Here is a 23,180-nt window from a genome sequence, read left to right as displayed (position 1 = left end):
ACGTCAACCAAGTTGTTTTTTATTGAGTATCTATATATATTTATATATATAGAAGCATATGATTCTGAAGAAGCATATTGCGAAACGTTAATCAAGTTGTTTTTTTACTGATCATCTATTTATATATATATATATATATATATCAAGTACTTCATATTACTGCCGATTAACTCAAATTCATGCAAAGAACTTCTGGTTGTTTGGCACTTCACAATGTAAAACTTTGTGCAGGAAAATGTGGAAATAATGAAGTAGAGGTAGCAGAAGTAATGATCTCGTCGAAAAAATATCTAGCAACACCTCGTGCATTCATGAATATTTAAAAAGTTGTAGAGGAAAGAGATATCGTGGTCACATGGCATTATCTTGGTTAAGCTCATTTCACCTTAAAGTGGGTCGGTTTTCACTTTAACGTTTTAAAAAATATCACAAATCTTATTGCGACATTTCCTGTTTTCATCACAAAAATTACTTTTATTTTGAATTATTAATTGATTTACTTTAATATGACCAGGTTGATTGAATAGCAAATATTCTCGAAAGATTCACCAGAAATGGGTTTCATTTAACTTACAATATTCTGATTATCGATAGATTAGTTCGCATACATTTAATGTTCATTTTGGGTGATTGAAATTATCCTGCATTAGCATACCGTAGCCCATTGAGATTTCATTTCCTAATACTGTAAACAAGGACGACATCACTAATTACTAAATATTTTATTCTAGACTTAACAAATAGCCTGTGTTTGTCTTCGAGCCTTTTGTTTACTTTTGCCGGCAGCTGTACGAATAGTTCATTCTCGCTTGGTCACAACAAGATAGCAAGAAAATGATTTGAAAAAGAAACATTGATTTCATGTGCTATTGTTTGGAAGCGAGGTAGCTCGAGTCCTCAGTTAATCTACTGAGGAGGAAATGTTTTGCTACAAGGAAGAAAAGCGATGCAATCGATTAAACAACGTTCTGCGAATCTGAATGGCTACACCGTTTATTAGCTGGGTTTGGAAAACAGATAAATCTACCAAAGAGCGATTATGCAAAGCTGTAACGAAGAGAACATCTCATCGGCAGCAGCCTGTGAAAGCTGCTTCCCTTTGATGGCGTATGTATCTATTTTTACTGTCTTTTGTTCCAGAATCCTGCTTTAATACTGAAACGAATTCATTCAAATAATATTTCACTCTACAATAAAATATCGAAGCAGAGGCAGGGTGGAATGGTGAAAGGTTGCATTTTTGTCCCAAATTTGCAACAGATTGCTGCATTGTCATATAAAATTTATCACCGAAGATAGTGTCTCATATCTTCTTGCAACTTATTTCACTTTCTGGTATATGAGGCTATAGCTGACTGTTTGGTGGCGTATGGACTAAAGTTGGTTTATTTAAAAGCTATGTTGGGTAAGCAGCTTTACCTAGTATTCGAAGATAATGAACACAGACAAAGCTTGTTGCCCTGTAAAATGTATTGGGAAAAAAGTAGAAAACTATAGGCATTTTCTGTGCAAAAGTACAGCACGTGTTCTTTACGGAACAGCAAAAGTAGCACGAGAGATATGGCATTTGTTATCTCCTTCATACAATATCTTTCAATTACTGTGTGCTCAACAGTTGTTAGTACAGCAGGTTCAACAAGAACTGGGACCGTATTCAGCCACCTGAAAAAATGCAACGCTAATTTTACAGTCGTTGGTATGTTCCCTTTCCATAACGATAAAGATTCAATTAACAGCTCTTGCACCAATATGCGCGAGACACTGAATCCGTATGGCATTTTTGAATCACTAGCCATGGTCTACACAGTTATTGCTATAAAGAAAGATGCAAAACTTCTACCAAACATACCCCTTTCAGTCGACATTTCGGACAGCTGCAATAGCGTTAACGCTGTTACTAAGAATTATCTAGGCCTTGATTTTGTCCGTCAATTCTATGAAGCTGGTGGGGAAAGAGAGGGAGTAGAACGGAACGAAATTGCCATCATTGGTTCGACAACAACGGCGATGGGGATCAGTTTGTCCACATTATCTAACATATACAATATTCCAGTGGTCGGTTACTATGCAACCTCACCTTTGCTTAGTAACAAGGATCGCTTTAGGTCGTTCTTCCGGACGGTTCCAAATGATAAACTGTTCGTTCAGGCATTGATAGAATTGTTAGAGAGGTCGGACTGGAATTTGATAACTGTATTACACACTCAAACAGATTATTCTTCTTCTGCGTTTGGATTACTATTGAGGGAACTGAAAAAACGCGAGCTAAAAGAGGATTGGTATAAAGGTCAAGTTTGTGTTGTCTCAGATCATCAAATCATTAATACAAAAGACACAACAGAACTTGATAGGCTATTTGATAAGATTGCACGGAGAAACGATGCAAATATAGTGGTGTTGTTACTACATTGGGAAGATTCCTACTCTGTCCTAACGCACGCGTTAAAACGAAATATCACGAGCAAACTTTGGATTGTATCCACCGATTACCTTGCAGCTCAAACATTATACTGCCAGGAAAAATGGAAAATACTATCTGACAGGATTATAACAATACAGTTGAGGCAGGGTGGTGTATCGAAATTTAATGAATTCGTCCACGACCACCTGATAAACAACACTAACACTGGACTACTGGATTTGCTACCAATTTCAAAAGAAGATATCATGTATGTGGTGAAGAATAAAGCAAACTTTCTGGGCCAAATTCCAGTCACAATACCTTATGTTATTGATGCTGTAAAGGCCGTTGCCCAGGCGCTTCATCACACTCTTGGGTGTGATGAAAGCATATGCAGAAATTCTCATTTATTCAATAAAAGGTAGGCTTTGGTTATGCAGTATCAAAAGCTGGTTCTAAGTTTAAGCATCCTTTGAATTGTAAAGTGAAAAGCTATGGATTTTCAAATTTAAAAAAGTAGTCATCTATTAAATACAACTTTCAAGTGTCTTTTGGAAGGTTTTATTTAATTAAGCACCGATCCATTAATTGAAAAGCATATTCAACTCAAGGTGAATAAGGTAAACATACTGAAAATATTCAATCCAAGATGATTCAACCTTTTATCTAGCTAGACAATACAGTAAACATATGCGAGGGTCTACTCATCCCTGGGTTTGGTACGAATACATATGATATTTACATACATATGTTCGTTTCTTTTGGTGAAATTCAAATATAGTGCAAAAGCATCTTACCGATAGCGTTTTGCTTCAATATAATTTTTGGAAAAGTTTACAACCCAATTTGTACTTATGCCCAAACTTATCATTCAATACACTAGTGACCAAAAACATTTTTCTGCAGTATTTAAAAAAAGTGTACAAGTTCTGTCTAACGTTACGACTTTTTCAGCTACCAAGTGTCTTTAGCTTACTTCAAACATAAAAGGTCTTCTTTTATTGTAGTGGTCTGATGGAAAACCTCTCTAAGGTAAACTTTACATCACAGCTTGGTGAGCCAATGCTCTTTGACACGAATGGTGACACAAACGGCTCTTACGTCATAAAAGGATTTTCAAACAACGGGAAACAGTGTAAACTCTTTGACATTGCTGAATGGACCAGTACTGGCAATTCGAGAGGTTTAAGAATGCTTAACACATCCAAAGTTGAGAAATTTACTTCAACATGCAAAGGAACATGCCAAAATGGCTACGGAAAATATACGCAAACCAAAAATGGTTGTTGTTGGTCCTGCATAAAATGTAGTGGAAACGAATACTCGTCAACGCCAACAGGCACATGTGGACAATGCTCTTCTAGGGAAGTTCCCGATGATATGAATTATAAATGCATTCCTCTTACGATAGAGAAGCTAGACTTTACAACAAGCTCATTTGGTATTGGAGTTCTGAGCCTTTCTGCACTGGGCCTTGTACTTGTTCTGCTTATATCCATAATATTTGTCATTCACAAAGACACGCATATGGTGCGAGCATCGAATAAGCTGGCGACTAGCATTCTCCTAATAGGAATAGCACTCGGCTATGCAGCTCCACTTGTACTAATAAAGGCTCAAAATGCATATCAGTGTGGCCTCTATATCTATGTGCATGGACTCTCCGTCTGTCTGATGACTGGTGCTCTGTTCACAAAGGTTAATCGTATGTACAGAATTTTCAGAAAGCAAGTTATGAGAGAAGGTAAGATGCCTACTTTGTTTTTCATTGTCCACCAATAAAGCTTTGGCCAATCAGGGCAACATCGTTGCACAACATATTTTTTCGGTGTTGTTGTCGGATTTACGCGCCAAATTCAAAAGGACGTGGACACGAGCGTAGCAGATGCTATACGTTCAGTAAGGCTTTGAGGAGATGTTGCCCAGATGGAGTCTGAAATTCGATAAATGTTGCCCAATTTCGTCTCCTACGCTTATCGTCGTGGTCATTAGCGCGCCAGTTTTCAAGTAAGCATCAAAATAGTTAAAGAAAGCAGCCCGGGTACTTTTCCTTGAAGCTCTAGATAAGAATGAAAGTCGAGTGAAGAAGTTTGCAGAAGAAAAAGCTTAGGTTTATTCACTTTATGCCTTCGACTTCTTTCTTTACTGTAATAGCTTGATTGGTAGTGAATTTCCTTGCCACTTTTGGCCGCCCTTTTGTCAAGAAAACAAGTTGCCCGCTTTTCCTTGTGATACTTGACAGTACGCAAAATTGCTTTTCCAATATCGAAATTAAGTCGAATTGCTTCCCGACTAAAAAACACGCTGCTGACAACAAATGTTGCTGAGCATGTTCAAAATTCGAGCAACAAAATTTCTACCGAATTAGTCAGCCAAACTGGGCAATAATATCAAGCAAATAGGTGATCATGTATATTTCTTCCCACATGTAAGCTAAAATTTATGACTGCGAAATGACATTTAGCAATATCGACATTTTTTGTGTTGCTCGACAATGTTGCTCAGTTTGGCCATATTCTAACGAGCACGAGTTACTTCTTTTGAAAAACATTGCTAGCATGAAGTTGATAATGTATATTTCTTCCCATAGGAAAGCTGAAATTTATGACTGCGAAATGGCAGTTAGCTACAATACTCCTATTTGTGGCTTTAGGAATCATACTTGCAACGATTATCGTCTTCAACCCCAAGGAACCAGTTAGAGTCAAGGAAGTGGTGGAAAAGGAAACCAAATCTATTAAAATTGTTTGTGAAATTAACTTTTGGATTGATTTCGCGGTAATATTCTTTGGACAATGTTTCTACTTACTGTGCAGCTGTCAAGCTTTTCTTGCCAGGAAAGTTCCTGGGGAATACAACGACAGTCGGTCAATCTTTGCTAGCACCATCGTAGTGACACTTGAAAACATCGTGTGCATTTCTTTACTGTTTTTCCAAGACCTAGGTACTATAAACAAGATTTCGATGAGCATTTTTGGCATTCTCGGCGCAACAACAATCCTTGTGAGTTTTTTCGGTTGGAAGGTTTATGTGATTTTGTTTCAGCCAGAAATGAATGCAGCAAAGTTGCCGCACGGGCGTCTGGGAACATTTGGATCGATGAGAACAAAAAGGAAAAAGAACTTTCGATCAACCGCCAAATCCCAAGAAACTATATCGACGGACATCAAACCGGATGACATTAGTAGTTTTTCTTCCAAGGAGGATGTTTTCTAGCCAAACACGTGATCAAGACCAAGACAGCATGTGCTTACATGTTCCTTGGCAAACTATTTCGACGGACATCAAACCGGATGACATTAGTAGTTTTCTTCCAAGGAGGATGTTTTCTAGCCAAACACGTGATCAAGACCAAGACAGCATGTGCTTACATGTTCCTTGGCAAACTATTTCGACGGACATCAAACCGGATGACATTAGTAGTTTTCTTCCAAGGAGGATGTTTTCTAGCCAAACACGTGATCAAGACCAAGACAGCATGTGCTTACATGTTTCTTGGCAAACTATTTCGACGGACATCAAACCGGATGACATTAGTAGTTTTTCTTCCAAGGAGGATGTTTTCTAGCCAAACACGTGATCAAGACCAAGACAGCATGTGCTTACATGTTCCTTGGCAAACTATTTCGACAGACATCAAACCGGATGACATTAGTAGTTTTTCTTCCAAGGAGGATGTTTTCTAGCCAAACACGTGATCAAGACCAAGACAGCATGTGCTTACAGGTTCCTTGGCAAACTATTTCGACGGACATCAAACCGGATGACATTAGTAGTTTTCTTCCAAGGAGGATGTTTTCTAGCCAAACACGTGATCAAGACCAAGACAGCATGTGCTTACATGTTCCTTGGCAAACTATTTCGACGGACATCAAACCGGATGACATTAGTAGTTTTTCTTCCAAGGAGGATGTTTTCTAGCCAAACACGTGATCAAGACCAAGACAGCATGTGCTTACATGTTCCTTGGAATGCCAACGAGGTTAGTACATGGAAAGTACAGCAATGTTGATTGTGCCATATACGGATAGACGGATGCAGCAAAGATATCAAGGCAAGCGGAATAAAAGCCATATGACTGTCCATATTATGCATCTATGTACCATTCTTTGGCTCTTTCTTAACGAACTGGTACAGAAAAATGTCCATCTAGCATTTGACTTGTTCAGAATGTATTTACCGTCAACTGTTAAATGTAACAATGGAAAGCCATACATTTCTACATCATAATCAACACAGCTTCGGTACAGCAAAAGTGATCACAAAAACTCTTGACAGTTGTGAGTCTATCACAGATTTCTGAGCCAACAATGCTAGAGGTATTTTGATTACGACACGAGAAAAGCTATTTGATATGGAGTAACGCACGATTTTTCTAAAATAACAGCAATGTTTGCTAATTGATAGATCATTACAAAAATCATTCATCACAAAAGCAAATGCGTTATCTGTGCTACATTAAGACACTGGTGCAGCTATTTAAGTGTTATATAATTTTGTTGCATACAAAATAATTCTACTTGAGACTGTGTTAACTATGTATAAATTTGGTAAGGCATTGTGCATGACGGGAAAAAATAACTACAAAGCTCCAATCGATATCAAGACAAAATGAAAAGATTTTTCAGTTTGCTGAAAGATCACGAATTCAATAAATAGGATAAAGCTGGGTGATGGTTTAAAATTTTAATGTTAAATTCAGCATAATGTTTATCATAAGTACAGTGGAATTGATAATTTTGTTGTTAGTTGGAAATTCTTTTAGGGATTCTCTTGATGGGAGATCTCTTCATGAAAAATATATATTTGGGAATCCAAATGGGAATTATCTTCATGAGAATCATCTGTATGGGTATTCCTTTGATGGGAATCTACCCAACTGGGATTTTGTTAGTGGGAATTGTCTTCATGAAAATCATTTTTAATGGGGACGGGCATTTTCGCCATGGGAATCATCTGTATGAATATCTAATTGATGGAAATCTGCCCAGCGGAAATTTTCTTAGTAAGAATTACCTTCACATGAATTTATTAGCATACACATGGGAATGATCGCCATAGGAAACATCTGCATGAGCAACCAATCCGGTACGACAACATGCAAAGGCACAACGAAAATTCAATAACAGCAGACTTTTCGTTTGGGGAAGAGGTGCGTGGCTAGTGTTATTTTGGTACTTAAATAAAAACATCAGTAGTTTGCGGGCTTCTGAAAACCTCCTTTCTAAATACAAAATAAAGAAGTTTGTTTGAAGATGTCCAATCACGCAGCCACATGATGTATGAAACAGGCAGGACTCTGGCTCACCAAGAAGGTTGATACAGCAGATAGATAAGGGTGCTAGCATCTAGGTTCTAGTTTCTAGACTATGAAAATTAAAACTAAGATCAGCAAATAGAAACGGTCATTGTGTTCAAATGATTTACCAAGAAATTAATGATCCAAAATTCGGAGATTTCCAGATACAATTTTATTTTCCAGCACAGCTCCAGACGGAATATCGATTCTGTCTCCATGGTTTGCAATAATGATTACTGTTCCCTAAAAAAGAATACAACTCACGTCGCACTGAATCTAGACAAACACATAATTTTCGTTGTCATGCAAAAAGCAAGATTTGTTTCACATTTGATGGGCTGAATTCCAAAAGAGGACTGTAGAAAGTGGGACAAACCATGGTAACGTGCAACGGATTTTTTAAAAAATTACAAGATAATACATATAGAGCTCTCAAATTTAAAAAATCAAATGAAATTGCAAAAAATCTTCTAGCTTTTCTCGCATGTAATTCACTCAAAAAACAATATTTTTCAGCGGGATGACAGAAACATTTTTTCCAAGTTGTTGCATATCAATCACAAAGATAAAATATATTAAAGAATATAAAAATATTAATGTTACCAAGATGTTGCAACGTACCTTAAGAGTAATGTTCCTTCCAAAGGTAACATCACCCGAGACAGTGAGATGGTCCAGTTCCAGAATATTAGGAATGGAGGCGAATCTTAACAGGAAATCAGCCACCTGTTCAAGCAAAACAAACTTACTCTGTCAACGAATTAAAGAAATTATTCAGATTACTGGTTGGAGGAAAGACAGGAAGTTCTCTGGGCTTTGTGTCAAGCACCCGAGGTGCCGAAAATGTTAATGTTGAAACCAATAGCAGAGACAACTCGTGAATTACTTCATGGTACGTAGGGGTGCTGACTGTATCCATCTCCTGGTTTTCCTTAAAACGAATGCTGATTGCCATATTACTAACATTCTCAAATAATCTTAGTTTTGAAATCATCTTTTCATGGTATAGAATTTAAACGGCTTTCAAAAAAGCAAACATTTTGAAACATGAAATACCCTCTAGCATAGAGTTTTCGATTTATGTTCTGACGTTTTATACTCTGAAGAGTGTCAGACGAAAAGCTTTAGTAACATGTTTCGAAATGTTTGCTTTCTTCAATGCCATTTTTAAATCTTAGCGATCATTCTGATAAGTATTTGGATAAAAGCTACTCGAGGCTGTTCAGGTAGAACCATTAGAACAGTTCAGTTCATCGAGATACCAAACGACGTGTGAGAGCTTAGCCTTACTTCGAACTTTACAGCATTGGAGTAAACGCAGGGGTGGGCAACCTACGGCCCGCGGACCAGAATCAGGCCCGGGAAGAGAATTTTTGGCCCGCGAGATGAAAAATATCATATTATATCATTTTTGGTTGGCAAGGATGATTTTCCTAAGATGATGTAATAGAGATGTTTGTAATTGTAGTGTAATTGAATTTAAATGAAAGTTTTTTATCATTATTATAATTATTTTATTACAACTATTGCATTCGTTTTTTTATAACCTTTGGCCCGCTTAAAGAAAAGGTTTGAAAGATCTGGCCCAGTCTCCAAAAAGGTTGCCCACCTCTGGGGTAAAGCATAAGAAAAAGTAAAAGAAAATAAACCTTTTTGAAATGGCGGCCAGTAATCTTGACAAGAGGCGTTGTTGGAAATATTCTTCTGTGACTCATCGCGAGTGTGCCACTGTGCATGTCATAAAGATTCGACATGACCAAGAAAAGATCAGATGTCGTTTTGACAGGCAAGAAGCGACTTCGTGGCACGTTGACACCTGAAATGTAATTATGTTATCTCAAAATCCTCATAGCTGTCATATATTCCTTCATGTCTTTTATCTCAGAAAGAAAACTCTTATAATACTTTATACTGAACTAGCAGTACTTGCTTTAAACTTACATTAATTGTAAAGTTATATAAACACTTAATATTTCCTTCATTACCCGGCAATGAAGGACAACGTAATCGTCTGATACTCATGAATAATCAGACGAATAACAAATACGTCTTAAAAAACAAATAATTTGCCTTGATGAATAACAAATACTGCAAGACAAAATGTTCGAAAGGGAGAGTAGCACCCAGGGTGCATTTGTTCGTTAGGTAGCCTCCTAATGTCCAGGTAATTAAAATTGTCGATGGCATCCTTTGTCCGCAAAAAGAGCGAAGGGACTGAAAAAGATCCGTGTTCGCATTTGCCATTTCTATACTAATCACGACTGTTTTAGTCTCACATAATTTGCTGACTCTCTACATCCTGTAAAAATTTACCTCTTTAAATAATAAAATTGACGACTTAAAGATTCTAATATAAACGCAAAAATCACCCGTATAAAGTTGGATTCGAAAGGACGATGGTAGAGATAAATGGCAATAAGATAAACGGCAGCCTTAATTGTTTTGTCACTTTTGATGACTTTTAAGGAGAAGATTTCGGGGAATACTTGAGGGAAAATACAAGAGTCGATAAAACTGGCCCGGTAAGAAGAGGTGAAGTTGCACTGTAAAAACGCTAGATTGTGGCAGATACGAACATGCTAAGATACAGATACGAAGATACAGTAATTTCAGGCTGTGGCATTGAGCTGCCAGTGTTATCAAAAACTTGTTTATCATACCTATTGCTCCTTCGAAGCACTTTATTGCTGCACCGACAGCAGTCTCCAACTGAATGACATTCACCCCATTATCAAGAGTCTACAAAAGAATACAGATTCTTACAAAAGAAGGACATGGGTTCGTGTTATAATGAAAAAATTAAAGATTTACATTGACATAAATACTTCTTATACAACAATATGATCATGATGTTAGATCTCAATTTTGATAACCCATGGTTGAATCAGTTGTGGAAAGCTATAGCTTTTCCTTGGGGTAAAATGAAAATGATACACAATGGTAAAGCATTTCCTACTTCGAGAAGCTCATTCTAGTGAGTACATTGCATCTTCTTTTTTGAGACTACTTCTCTTAATGATGAGAAGAAAGAAATAGTAGCTGAAATTCGTGCTGAATATTCATGAAAACTATCATTTGCCTTGCTTTTTGGTGGTTAAGTAGTCTAATATATCGCTAAGTCTAATCCAGACTTGAGGCAAGCTGGAAATTTCGGAAAATATTTCACCTCACCTTTTTTTTACAAACCGAAATTTTCTCAAAATTTTGCAGTAGCATTAATTTCATTCCATAATTATTCTTTTAATTACCCATAAACTGTTAGAGCCATGACAATATCCTAAATTCACAAGAAATGTGAGAAATTTCAAACTATTCACAGCAACAGATACAGTTCAAAGATAGAAAATATTTTTCTTTCTACTCCAATGTAATATGAAACTCTCGGTGTTTTAACTGTAACTTTAAATGTAAGGGTAAATGAAGCAGTTTTATGCCAGCTATTAGACAGCTAAGCTGCAAAAAAGTATAAAAAGGAAGAAAATACTTTCATTTACGTAGCAACGAGAGCTAGCATATTGCATTGAAGGCTTTATGCATTTTTCTGAATTTAGTTAGATATGACTCTTGCCAAGAATGAAATATTTTTGCTCAACAAATTGATTTTCTTAGATTTTCAAACCGTTTTACTAAGATTTTTTAAAAAGGTACTTTTTCCAATCTGGGCCTACAACATCCTTTTAGATGCAGAACCCACTTCGATCACGAGTGGTTCGGGTTACGAATCTATTCTATCTGTGACCATTCTTTGCGAGAACCAGATACTTCAATTAAAGATGGGCCTCTCAGTAATGACATTACCTCGATTCCAGTGTTGCCAATAGGCCGAAAGAAAACCAGATGTTCCATACCGCTATATCTTAAAATATTAAGAAATAGAAGGTTTTAAGAGATATTAAGAAAAACTACCTTTCGATTGATGATTATCTCCATGCTTAAAGCTCTCTCTTTCACCAAACGGTGAATGGCTCCAAGTTTCATCCAGAGATTGTTGGTGTTAAATATCCTATAATCAATAATCAAAACAGAAAAATGTTCAAACTTTCACTAATAAATCATTTATACTCACTTTAACACAAAGAACAAATGAATTTTTCAGGTTACAGTCGTTGGTATTTAAAAGCTCATCACACCTTAATCTGTAAATTACTACCTGGTAAAAAAATATGGATTGAATCACAATGTACTGCAGCTCCCTGGCAATTCTATTCCAGATAGGCCTACTCTAGTCCTACTCTGATATCTTCAAGCAACTCTATCAAAGATAATTCCAAATTTCCCAATAAATAAATCTGTAATTCACATTTCAGCATCCGAAATCTTGATTACAGTCCTGAATTGCTAGGTGAATGGGAGTCGAGAAATGCCTCCAGGTATACCGATTGCTATCTAGATGTGTATTGCTGCTTGACATGACATGACGTGACGTGACTCAAAGTTGGGGTAAAAACATGGAGGTGAATAAATAAAAGGCCAGGGAAATAATTTTTAGAAATAACCTTCTTTTTCATAACTGTTATAAAGTCCTTTTTCAAGAAATTCTAATTTAAGAAAGAGAAGCAAATATTTTTAAGTGTTTACCACCAGAGTCTAAACAGCAAACCCTCACTTCATTTAAGAAGATACGAAATTCATAACGCGGAGCATGAGACATACCTAAACTTGTTGACGGCTTTAAAGTCATCTATCTAAAATCCAAGTAAAAAATCTCTTATATGACGACAGTAAAATTTTTCTCAAAAGTTAACAGGAATAAAATAACAAGAAGAGATAATTTACGGGTAAATATTATAAAGTTTGGAAGTGAGACTTTGTAACTAACAACTGACTCAGTCCCGTGTTTCACAATTTTTTTTCTCACTGATCGAAAGATAAAAAAAAGATGGAAAATGCTTAATTTGAATCAATCTTTGCTGCAGATTGTCAAGTTTGGGTTACCACATCTTTCAAAATTGTTAAAAACTTCACTGATAAAAAATCGTACAACGCAATGATAAAAATCAGCGTTGGCTTGACCTGAGATTAAAAAAGCCAAGACTGGAATAAAATATCCACCTTAAGTAGATATATTCAAGCGAACCACCTTAAGTAGACTTACATGTTCCTTTGGGACTTGAGCAATCTCAAGAAGACGGAGCTTTCCTTCGTATTTGATCAGAGTGCCACCCTAGCGTGAAAACAGACAAATACATTTCAGCCAAGGGGTTCTGAGAGTATTTAGCTGCGTAATATGCCATTGATTTTAAAAGATGATGGATAAGCTTCATTAAATTGATTTATAAAATAAAAATATTTGAGGAAATTTGTGGTTTCCCTTTCGATTGAACGTTAGGGTTGTGAAAGGTGTGAAAAAGGGAACAAGAGCACATTTTGTTCTAGACCAATCAACGGGTTTGTTTACAAAATGTCATTAGCCAATCACCGGCCTCCATTTCAAGCTTGATTTTTGAATGTTTCAAACCAAAACACAGTTGCTGTGGAGAAAAACCTACCCCCATACCTTTGCCCGGGTAAAAAATTTACGTTCTTTAACCTAGAAGATTTTTCAAACTTAGTTTCTAGAGTTTCAAACAATCTTAGTTTCAAACATTTGTTTCGTACAAATGCTTGTTGAAAAAGAGTTGACGTTATCCAAGATGCTCTCTATGTAAGACATATTATCCTGCTTCGAGAAAAATTTTCTTGGAAATTCAACTTCAAGTGTCATGACGAAAACTGTTGAATAAAAAGTGTTTTCTTTTTAAAATTGTAATCTCTAAATTATCAATTTGCAGTATATGACCCAACAAATAATTGCATTGCCAGTAATGCCAAAAAATTGGTTATCCTTCAATAAAATTGGAGCAAGGTTCAACGGTCAATTAATTTCACAGCTCGTTTGTACGCATGCCTGTATCGAAGTAAACTGCTCATTATTTTCATCATCAGCCTTTTAGTTCAGTTCAGCTCGAACAGAAGAAATACAACATTTTCGTATCGTTTTTAATAATAACAGACCTTGACATCCGCCATAGTTTTGTCTGTGACTTCCATGACAAATTCACAAGGATTGCTGTCGTCAGGTTGATTAATCAAGAAGTTCAAAATATCTTTATTGGTTAAGAAAGGTAACAAACCGGGGGGACAACCAAGTGAATAATTTTCTATTAAGAAAATTGATAAAAAACAATTACTAAGTTCAACTTATAAAATAGCTGGTTTAGGCAAAAAGGAGCATTTATAGAATGAGGGCTAGAATAGTTTATTATGATTATGAATAATCAGCCAGCATTCATAGAAAAAAAATTAACTCAATATTTCTGAATTTATTAAAAACACAAGACTAGTTCCAATAAAGGCAACATGGATAAATGAAATGGTATCATCTTCTAAACCTAGTGATTGAATGATAAAAGCTTAAATTCGGTCTGACTGGATGCCTTCCAACAAACAAAAAAGTCTGGCTTTATAAAACATTTGTGCGAGTATTAAGTCCATTAGGTAGCAACGAAGGTAAGTCCATTAGGTAGGAACAAAGGCCCATATTTAGCAGATGTGTTAAACCAATATGAGACAGATAATGGGCAGACATCTACCAAAGTATGTCACTTCAAACGACTCTACCTTTTTAAATAGAGTGACATCCAAAGGTGATAAAAATATGAAGTGAGGTCAAATCATAAAAAGAGGCAATGAATAGCTTAACGACTGAACAGAAATAAATTGGTTCTTGTCTTCTTTTATTTCTTAAACTTTTGTTAAAGTGGTTGGAAATACAAACACAAAAAGCCATAAAAGCAAAGCCTACTAAAATGATAAATATCAAGGAAAGGATACTGAGGTCAATTGTGGCACCTAAATTGTCAATGTTTGATACAAAAACAAATTCCTTCCCCTCTCGAATGAACATATCTAGCAAGCCTGAATTGGCAAAAGAGTCATAAGTATCACCATGACCAGGAGGATACCAGCTAGAATCAATAAGAGAAGCGTTAGTGGTTTTCACATTAATTGAATGTTATATTCTATCATGATTGCCAATTCCACTGAATATGGCTTACAAACCTATAAGTTATGCAAAGATGAGTGTCCAATGCTACTTGACATGGCAATACACCCAAGTACATGGCAATTTGTCAAGGAGCAAAAAAAAACAGAGGCACTTTTAGATTTGATTGACATGATGATGCAGTGGAAATCTGATCGAGTTAAGGACAAAAAATCAGAGTGATATCGACAATTTAAATATAGTCTTACTGCTCCAGATCTTCAGAATTCAGATCAGCAACAATTGGACGAAGTGAATCTTTGCTTATTCTTGGAAACTGACTTTGTTCAAATGAGAATATTTTCACACGGCATGATCCATATTTGCGTAGAGATTTCTGGGTATCTTTATCTGTGTTGAACGAGTTCATGAGCACCAAAGGAATATCACAATCATACTTTTTATTTAGATTCTGGGAAGAGAATTATTGCAAACTTATAAGATAATGGAATCTGGAATTTCTATAAATACAAGTTTTGTAACAATTAATGAGCAAATTCGAGCAACTGAATGTTGCAGTGTAAAAGCAACAATGCAATAAATCAATTGGAGTAAGAGTGGTAGCTACAATGTCTATCAGGCCTTGCGAGGAGCAAAAAGCAGGCCCTTGACAGATTGAGCCCCTTTCATCTTTCTAGGTGCTCGATTGAGCACCATCAAATATTATCAATAAGAAATTTGGTTTTTCGGCAGCATTCATATTTTATCACAGCTTGGTGCTCAATCAATCAAGCTTCTTGAAGTTTCTAGGCGTATGCAGAGGCGCTTGGCCAAGCTTGAGCGCCTCTCCATGCAAGGCCTGCTGTTTATGGGTAAATATCCTGGAAAATCTCTAAATTAAGGTTTTTACGGAACCTCATAGGCCAATATTTCTTTGAAGAACCAATATTTCTTTGCATAATACATTAAATACCAAAAAATTCAGTGCCAAAAATTTCAGTGGATTAATATTTTTCGATGGAAAAAAATTTCGGTCATATTTTTTGTATTTCGGTGTATATTTCGGCGAGAACTTGAAAAATATCGGTGAGCAAAGTAAGGAAACAGTTTCTATAACTTATTTCCATCTTCAACAAAAAATTATCTTCTACGCAATCTTCAAAATTACAAAAATCGAATATTTTGATGCCAGCTTAAAAATGGAACTGAAGATTGGGATGGATGTCATAAATTCTTATTTAGAGGAGGTCTTTTTTATTTGATAATTTACATCCCATAAAGGAAAATACATTGGAAGTGTTTACAATGAATTCGCAATGATTTCGATTGCAAAACGAAACGGGGGGATTAGAAATTCTGATCGATTGTGAGTTAAAAATTTTGGCATCAAAATTGAAACAGCTCGAACGTTAGAAAGAAATAATTGAGAGAAATTACGAAAAGCCGATTTCTTGGATGTAGAGGCCAAAAGAGAAGAAAGTGAATATGAGCTGGATACCTTATTTGTTGATGACGAGGAAGATCAAATAACTGAAAATCGATATGTTGGGGATGTATAGTAATGCACATATAATATCAAGGATTGTTTTTTGCTCTTTAGAAAATCTATCAGTGTAAAACGAGATTTTTCTAGCGTTTGAAAATGTCGGCTTCAAAAAAATCTCGCTTTCAAAATAAATTCGGTGGAATTAATTTTCGGTTGCCCTGTTTCACTGAAAATAAATCCCATCGAAATTTTAAGCACTTAATGTAGTTCTCGAAGAATTAACAAGACAAGATATGTTGAATGCCAAGGCTACAAATAGCAAAATAAGGCACACCTCAATCTGTTGGACTGTCAGATCCAGAAAAGTATTATCATTTCTAACTGAAATCAAGCTTTTGGGTCCTTTGCAGCCCATGCTAGTTCCAAGACCACCATTGAGTTTCAAAACAACCAGCTTATCCAACAACTTCTTGACATCACTGGGTTTATAAGACTCTAGCTCAATATCCTTGTATTTTCTGATCTGAAAATGAATTCCTTTATCACAGAATCAAATTAAAAGAATTACAGCTGGTTTGAACAGCAAAATTCAAAAGCAACCATTTTTTAGACATTCTAAAGGCCATGTCACAAGAAATTTAGCAGGGGTGCAGCAAACAGCTCTCCTAGCAATCTCTAGGTGAGTTACTTCTAGATAAATAAGAATAGAAACAAAGGAAAAATTGATTTCAAGGAAAGCGATTGGCTTCTTAGAGCAATTTAGGAGAGCAATCTGTAGCTCCCCTCCATCATTGGTGGAGAGCCTAGAGGGGAGCAAGAGCTATGGCTCTCCTCAAATGGCCAGGCCTAATTTCAGTCCCAATTTGTCAACCTTTTATTAACTTTAATAAATTTCACCCCTCCCTCCTTTTAGAAAATACAACAAAAACAACACAGTATTTTCATCAAGCTATTTGGCAGGCCATTTGAGAAAATATGTAAGAAAACTTTACTTTAAAAAAGTTTCCCATTAAATCTACTGCTTGTATTTGTTTATTTGACTAATTTGAAACTTACATACATGTTGTAAACATTGTTTTTCTGAAGAATGAAAAATCCATAAATATGAACATTATATAGTATTCAATTTTGCTTAGAAATTGACACAAAATTCAATATTATCCATATCCATCTCTATTCATTTGGAATACATTTGCCTATGCTCACAAACATGTACAGGCCTAGCCATATATATATATATATATATATATATATATATATATATATATATATATATATATATATATATATATATATATATATATATATATATATATATATATATATATATATATATATACGCACATATATATACAAAATCTAAATAATGGAAAAAGTATTTTCAGGTAGGGCAATTTGCTTTTTTGAACAATTTAGGAGAGCAATCTATAACTCCCCTTGAGCATTTGGGGAGCCTGGAGGGAGGGAAGAGTTATTGTTTTCCACAACTGGCCAGGCCTGATGTACATAGAAGATTTCAAACTCACCATGGATTCAGGAGGTGGACTTATGTCATCCCAAACTAAGCCTTGTCCTTTGTCTTCAACAAATCTTCCAAAAAGCTCTTCAAATCCTTTAAAATTTTGTTCATATTTCTAGAAAGAATTAAGTCTTTGCATGATTTTTTAATGAAATTATGCTGAGGGTTATGGAAATAGCAACTGATCTTAGAGAAGACAACTTAGCTAAGGAAATTCTACTAATTTTTAAATTTGTTGAAAAAGAAGATTTTCATTTATACTAAATCATGAAAGATGTATTCTGGTTCTCAAACGTAGATACACATCACATCTTTTTTATAATAACAGTAAAAACAAATACAAAAAACTCAATTTGATCATTGTTGAGATGGAGGCAAAAAAAATAATGGTATCGAGTTGCCACCACACCCAACATTCCAAATATTCCAAAACTTTGCATAATACACTATAAATACACAATACAGAACAACAAAGTACAACAAAGTACAATACAGCACAATACAGCACAATACAGCACAATACAGCACAATACAATATAATACAATACAAATACAGTACAAATACAGTACAATACTGTTCAAAATGCAACATTGTATAGGTCATCGTGCTAGCTCAGACCAAAAGGATTCCATCTACCAGATATAGCAGACAACGACTAAAGAGAATTCATTGAAATTGTTTAGTCTGCTTCACATGTTCATTTGCTTTCTGGTTGTAAGTCTTACTTCCAAAAAGAAGTATATCACATAAATGGTCGTCAGGCAGTTGTGTAATATTATTGCCAACAATATCAGATATTTTATCAAGCAGGTTCATTCCATCAAGTGAATATTGGCAGTAATGCAGGAAAAAGTGGATCGTGGATTCGACTCCTAGGTCACATTCACACATAGGGCTTGCACAAGCAAAGTTATGATTAAATTGATGTTTGCGTAAGTCAGAGAAATGAATTCGAAGACGGGTTATGATAGACAACTCACGGCGTTTGGTAACACCATGCAATGACTTTTGTGCAGGTGAAACATAGAGATTAGTAGCTTTTTGAATGCGGATATTGTCGGAGCACCTAGGATTTCAGCGCCAAGGTCATTCCATGCTTGGATACAGAATGAGTAAAAACTTTTAGAAAATCTTTATGTATGAGGTTCTCCTGCTCTAAGCAAGGTAGGATGATGTAGGTTATATTGTAGGATATTTTCATCTGGGATAGAATTGTGCAAATACTGGTGGGGGGGGGGGGGGTCTGATTATTGACAATCTTGTAGAATAGACACAGTCTGCGGTACCATTGTCTGTTACGTAGCAACTCCCAGCCGAACTTCTCAAGTAGTCTGTTCGTGCCTGTGCCCTTCCACGCCCCACTAGCAGCCAGTGCTGCCTTATCTTGTGTTGATTCTAATTTACATGAATAAGATATGTTTTGATCATGGTAAATTACATCACCATAGTCAAGGTGTGGCCTAACATATAGCTTATTTCTTTGGTCAAGTACATTTCTCAGAACATATCTTGATAAAAAGTGAATGATTCCGATTGGCTGTTATGATTGCTTTGTGTCCATGCTCAGTGAAGGTTAGTCTTTCATCCAAAATTAGACCAAGATGCTTGTGTTTGTTGTCAGCAATTATTTCATGTTATTAAAAATATGAGGGGGATACAGTTGGTTTTGTCTTTTTGTCGAGAATAAAATTTCCTTTGCTTGCTTAGTGGCATCGTATACCTCACACTTCACATCTTATGCTATCCAAGGAAAAACGCAAATATGCTTGCCTCAATTTGAATATATATGTTATAAATAGGTCAAAAACTGAGTATAATACAAATAGAATACAAATTTATTTACAAAAGATATCTCACATATGCTTTGAAAAGTTCCTTTATCAGTAATGCTATAAAGATGAAGCTAACATATATGTAAAGTTAACGAATGTACTGATGTGGTTGTAAGTAAACTGCCTATTGGAAAGGAGATTACCAAATATGCTGCGCTTAGGAAGGGTTTAGGAGCTAAAGTTGGAAGAAGTGTTGTTCTTTTGGGGGCTGTGAATGATAAGAATAAAACAGAACAACACCCATAGAAAAACTAATATAGATATACAAATGTAAACATAAAACAATAAAATAGAAATATACAATTAAACAAGCTCAGTGCATTACCAAGGCTTCCCCATATCCTATTACCAAAGCCAACCTTTCCGTCATGCTAAACCTATATTCTGCAGAAATTCTTTGATGTCCTATTTGAGCAAAATGCCCAAGGTACTGAAATATCCAGACCAAACAAATGATAATTTTTTTTTATTTATAACTTATAGGGGCTGGGTCACATAACCTGAAAACAAAAATTTTATGCAGGAGATGTGAAAGAGGGGTTTTGCTCACAAGTTGTTAAAGCCGAGTGTTAGGCAAAACAGTAGGTCATGAAATCTTGATTGCATTGTCTGAATCATTCTGAAACCATTGCTTTTAGCACTGTTTACTGTTTATAAAACAATAACATTGTCCTGCAGCCTTAAAACAAACCCAGCCCCTTTAAGCTAAAAGTTAATCTAAAACAATAGGCCATTTACATTGTACTCTAACACATATATCAAGATTAAACAAGTATTTCATCTTATAATTCCTACCAATAACATAAGATCTAAAACTTATGACATTGCGCACTTGATAGCAAGCATGTGTACCCTAATGTCCCTGATTACCAGACTTAGCCCTCATCAGAAGGTATCACATATTCTTACATCTACTACCTGCAGTTCAAAATGGCCCAACAAAATATTCTTGTGCTCATCAAAATGAATTTAGTCAATGAAAAGCTCAAGGTACTAAATTTGTGTTATCCCTTATATATTGCAGATTTTTCAGGGATAAATTTTTAAGTACAATGTCAAACGAACAACTCTTAAAATGTTTTCTGTGTTTTATTCATACAAATATCACAATTTTATAAACATTATGGAAATAAAAAACATTTGCAACATTTTGAAAAATTCAGATGGAAAACAATCCAAACAATATTTCCTTTTGTACTTTAGAAGAAAAGGCATTTTTTATGCTTTTGTTAAATGTTTCAAAAAATCTAGGTTAAAGTGACTTTGTAATACCTGTTTCTTGTTCTCTGGTGCTGTTTTTAGAAGATTATGGATATCTTCTGTAAGCAAATCTCTTGCATCTTCTCGCTTCTCCAAACCAACGAAGCTCATGATGAAACTTTTTGTACCTATTGATGGCAGAAAATGTTAGCTATAAAGTGAAGAGGCGTTGATTTTAGCCAATTGCAAAATAAAAGTAGCAAATTTTTGGTATTCTTTTCTCAAATAACTAGGTCCTATTAAGGCCCTACATCAATAAACTACTGCGTGTACCCAAATTGCCAAGTAACATCAAAATAATGGCTTGCGATGGGTCAGCATTCTTGCAATGCAAAACTGCTCACATGAAAAGCTAACTTTGCAGCAGGGTAGATAAACAGAACAATGGTTATGGCTGGGGCAATGACATAAAAAATCACATGTCTCTGAAAACCCTTGCAGAGTTGCTTGCTTTAGCTGGACACATCACCTTTAAAACAATTCAAAATAAAATTAAACAAAATAAAACAAAAGCACATGATGCCTCAGGCATTTTTCAAGGGCACAAAGTATCTTTTTCATCAGTTTCAGTTTCATTCATTTATCAATCAATCCTAAATCAGTTCTACATAATTACTTTACAACAACTAATATAAGAAACCATGAAATATTAAGGAGAATACACTACTGCAGAAAAAACTGACATGACTGTATTTAAGATTGATTGATTAAGGAGGAGCTCTCTAAATAGGTAAACAAATCAAAAAGTACTAGTGATTCAGCCCCATACCTTGTACATGTATCTAATTTGTTTTGCTGAGCTCACAATTAAATACATCAGACATAACTTCCGAATTTAGGCTCCATGTTCAATCGTAATTTCAAGCTATAACTCCCCCACTTTTGTCAAAACACTGTCTTCCCTTTTCTTGTAAAAAAGGGCGAACTTTTATGGCAATTATATTGGGAAAGGGTAGCTAATATTTTGTAATATTTACCTACTTATGCAGTACATTTTAGATGAGGCAAATAAACAATCATATTTTCATATCGGGTTTCAAAAAACAATGTGGACTTGCCTGATAGGTTGTTTGGAAGAATCAGGTGGATCGTGCCCAGGCAAAGCATACAATTACGGGATTGCTTTTGGCCTAAAATGCCACCAGAAGCCGGTGTGTGGTTGTAGTTACAATTGTGGTTACGGGTCAGAGAGATCCAGAAACTTCACGATGAATATTTTTAGCAAATCATTGGCGTTAGTATACAAACATGAAGTATACAAACATGAAACTTACCGGGACCTCGATGCTTCTTTGTTCTGTAGTACACCTTTGACCTTCCCACTTGTCCTCTGATGGCCCAAGGTAAAATGTTGTTGTGGTCGTTGGTATGCGGCTGGTCTGGGTCCCAAAATTGAACATTACTTACTGCGCAATGGCTGTACGCACTATCCGCAAATAAAATAACGAAAAACTCGTTTGGATTTCCAACAAATTTTCCTTTTACTTTGTTTCATGCATCTTCAAATCATAGCCTATTCGAAGAGAAATCTCTCCTTGATTGGTTCACCTATTGAGAGATCTCCTCCTTTAAAGACTTCCCTTCATACAATTTATTTTGTTCTTTATTTGTACTTATACTATTATTTACTTTAGTTTAATAATTTCTTTGTATCAATGATATACAAATTGTATGTTGAGAATTTAAAAAATATGAAACTGAACTGAACTGAAATAAGTTGGGGGGAGGGGGGATGGCAAACCTTTGTTTACTTAAGGCGAAGGATAGTAGCCTATTGTTCAAAACAATAGGCAGTCATTGGTGATGCAGGGACAATTGCCCCCGAGCTAGTATGTTGAAAAAGGCCCTGAGTCAAACCAACAAGCAAGTACTTCTGATAAAATTCTTGCCTGATATAATTTTTTTATTTAGGACTAGCCCCCTGCAGTTTAGTGTGTCCTTTGTTTGGAATGACAAGGAATTGTGGGATTTACAAAAATCAATTTTTGAGAATTGTATAAAAAACGGTCAGAGTGACAGGATGTAGTGCAAAACGAATGGCTGGTCTATATACCTTCTTAATTAGGAAAATAGTTTCAAGCAGTTGATAATAATTAATGACTTGAACATTTTTTGGCTGTAGAACATTTGAAAATGGCTTTGAAAAACAAAGAATCTCTGAGGTATGTCAGACGGAAAAGCTTTAGGCATCTTTGCTTTTTATAAAACCATAATCATTATTACAATATCCCCGGGTGGTGGGGGGGGGGCTGAAGCCTTTTAACCGTCTTTTTTATTATTTTTGTAAACAGAGCATGCAAACTGTTCATATACTGCTTGATTTTATCCGTTCTATTTTCTAACTTATTTTACGTACTACCTTATTTAGGTATATTTTATATTTGTCGTTTATTATAATCAATTCAGTAGATAACTTTC

General features: G+C 35.5%; 2 protein-coding genes across 2 annotated transcripts; one reads left to right on the top strand and one right to left on the bottom strand.

Moving 5' to 3' along the window:
• Nucleotides 1-349: 349 nt before the first annotated feature.
• LOC135689128 (metabotropic glutamate receptor 4) lies at nucleotides 350-6,697 on the top strand. Its single transcript, XM_065206252.2, has 3 exons — nucleotides 350-2,822; nucleotides 3,409-4,145; nucleotides 4,992-6,697. The coding sequence occupies exons 1-3, from the start codon at nucleotides 1,561-1,563 to the stop codon at nucleotides 5,615-5,617; spliced, it is 2,625 nt and encodes an 874-aa protein (XP_065062324.2). The 5' UTR covers nucleotides 350-1,560; the 3' UTR covers nucleotides 5,618-6,697.
• LOC135689138 (UTP--glucose-1-phosphate uridylyltransferase) lies at nucleotides 6,680-22,158 on the bottom strand. The gene is made up of 14 exons (XM_065206273.2): nucleotides 22,037-22,158; nucleotides 20,775-20,890; nucleotides 17,677-17,784; nucleotides 16,485-16,673; nucleotides 14,934-15,136; nucleotides 14,514-14,647; nucleotides 13,695-13,786; nucleotides 12,796-12,864; nucleotides 12,354-12,385; nucleotides 11,607-11,703; nucleotides 10,361-10,439; nucleotides 9,350-9,516; nucleotides 8,322-8,426; nucleotides 6,680-7,943 (listed from the first exon to the last, which is right to left on the bottom strand). Exons 2-14 carry the CDS (start codon nucleotides 20,871-20,873, stop codon nucleotides 7,836-7,838), a joined length of 1,482 nt encoding a protein of 493 aa, XP_065062345.1. The 5' UTR covers nucleotides 20,874-20,890; nucleotides 22,037-22,158; the 3' UTR covers nucleotides 6,680-7,835.
• Between the last annotated feature and the right edge of the window lie 1,022 nt (nucleotides 22,159-23,180).

Source organism: Rhopilema esculentum, chromosome 10, assembly GCF_057945365.1.
Source record: "Rhopilema esculentum isolate cy_ngs chromosome 10, ASM5794536v1, whole genome shotgun sequence".
Taxonomy (NCBI): Eukaryota; Metazoa; Cnidaria; class Scyphozoa; order Rhizostomeae; family Rhizostomatidae; genus Rhopilema; species Rhopilema esculentum.
Note: the sequence above shows the minus strand (reverse complement) of the source record. Positions and strands in the feature narration are given on the sequence as shown.

Excerpts from the sequence above, each read along its gene's own strand:
- LOC135689128 (XM_065206252.2), top strand. The coding sequence starts at position 1,561 with ATGGCATTTGTTATCTCCTTCATACAATATCTTTCAATTACTGTGTGC. Across the intron at positions 2,823-3,408 it reads TCTCATTTATTCAATAAAAG|TGGTCTGATGGAAAACCTCT; the intron begins GTAGGCTTTGGT and ends CTTTTATTGTAG. Across the intron at positions 4,146-4,991 it reads AAAGCAAGTTATGAGAGAAG|GAAAGCTGAAATTTATGACT; the intron begins GTAAGATGCCTA and ends TTCTTCCCATAG.
- LOC135689138 (XM_065206273.2), bottom strand. The coding sequence starts at position 20,873 with ATGAGCTTCGTTGGTTTGGAGAAGCGAGAAGATGCAAGAGATTTGCTT. Across the intron at positions 12,865-13,694 it reads AAACTATGGCGGATGTCAAG|GGTGGCACTCTGATCAAATA; the intron begins GTCTGTTATTAT and ends TTTTCACGCTAG. Across the intron at positions 8,427-9,349 it reads CTGGCCGCCATTTCAAAAAG|GTGGCTGATTTCCTGTTAAG; the intron begins GTTTATTTTCTT and ends TTGCTTGAACAG.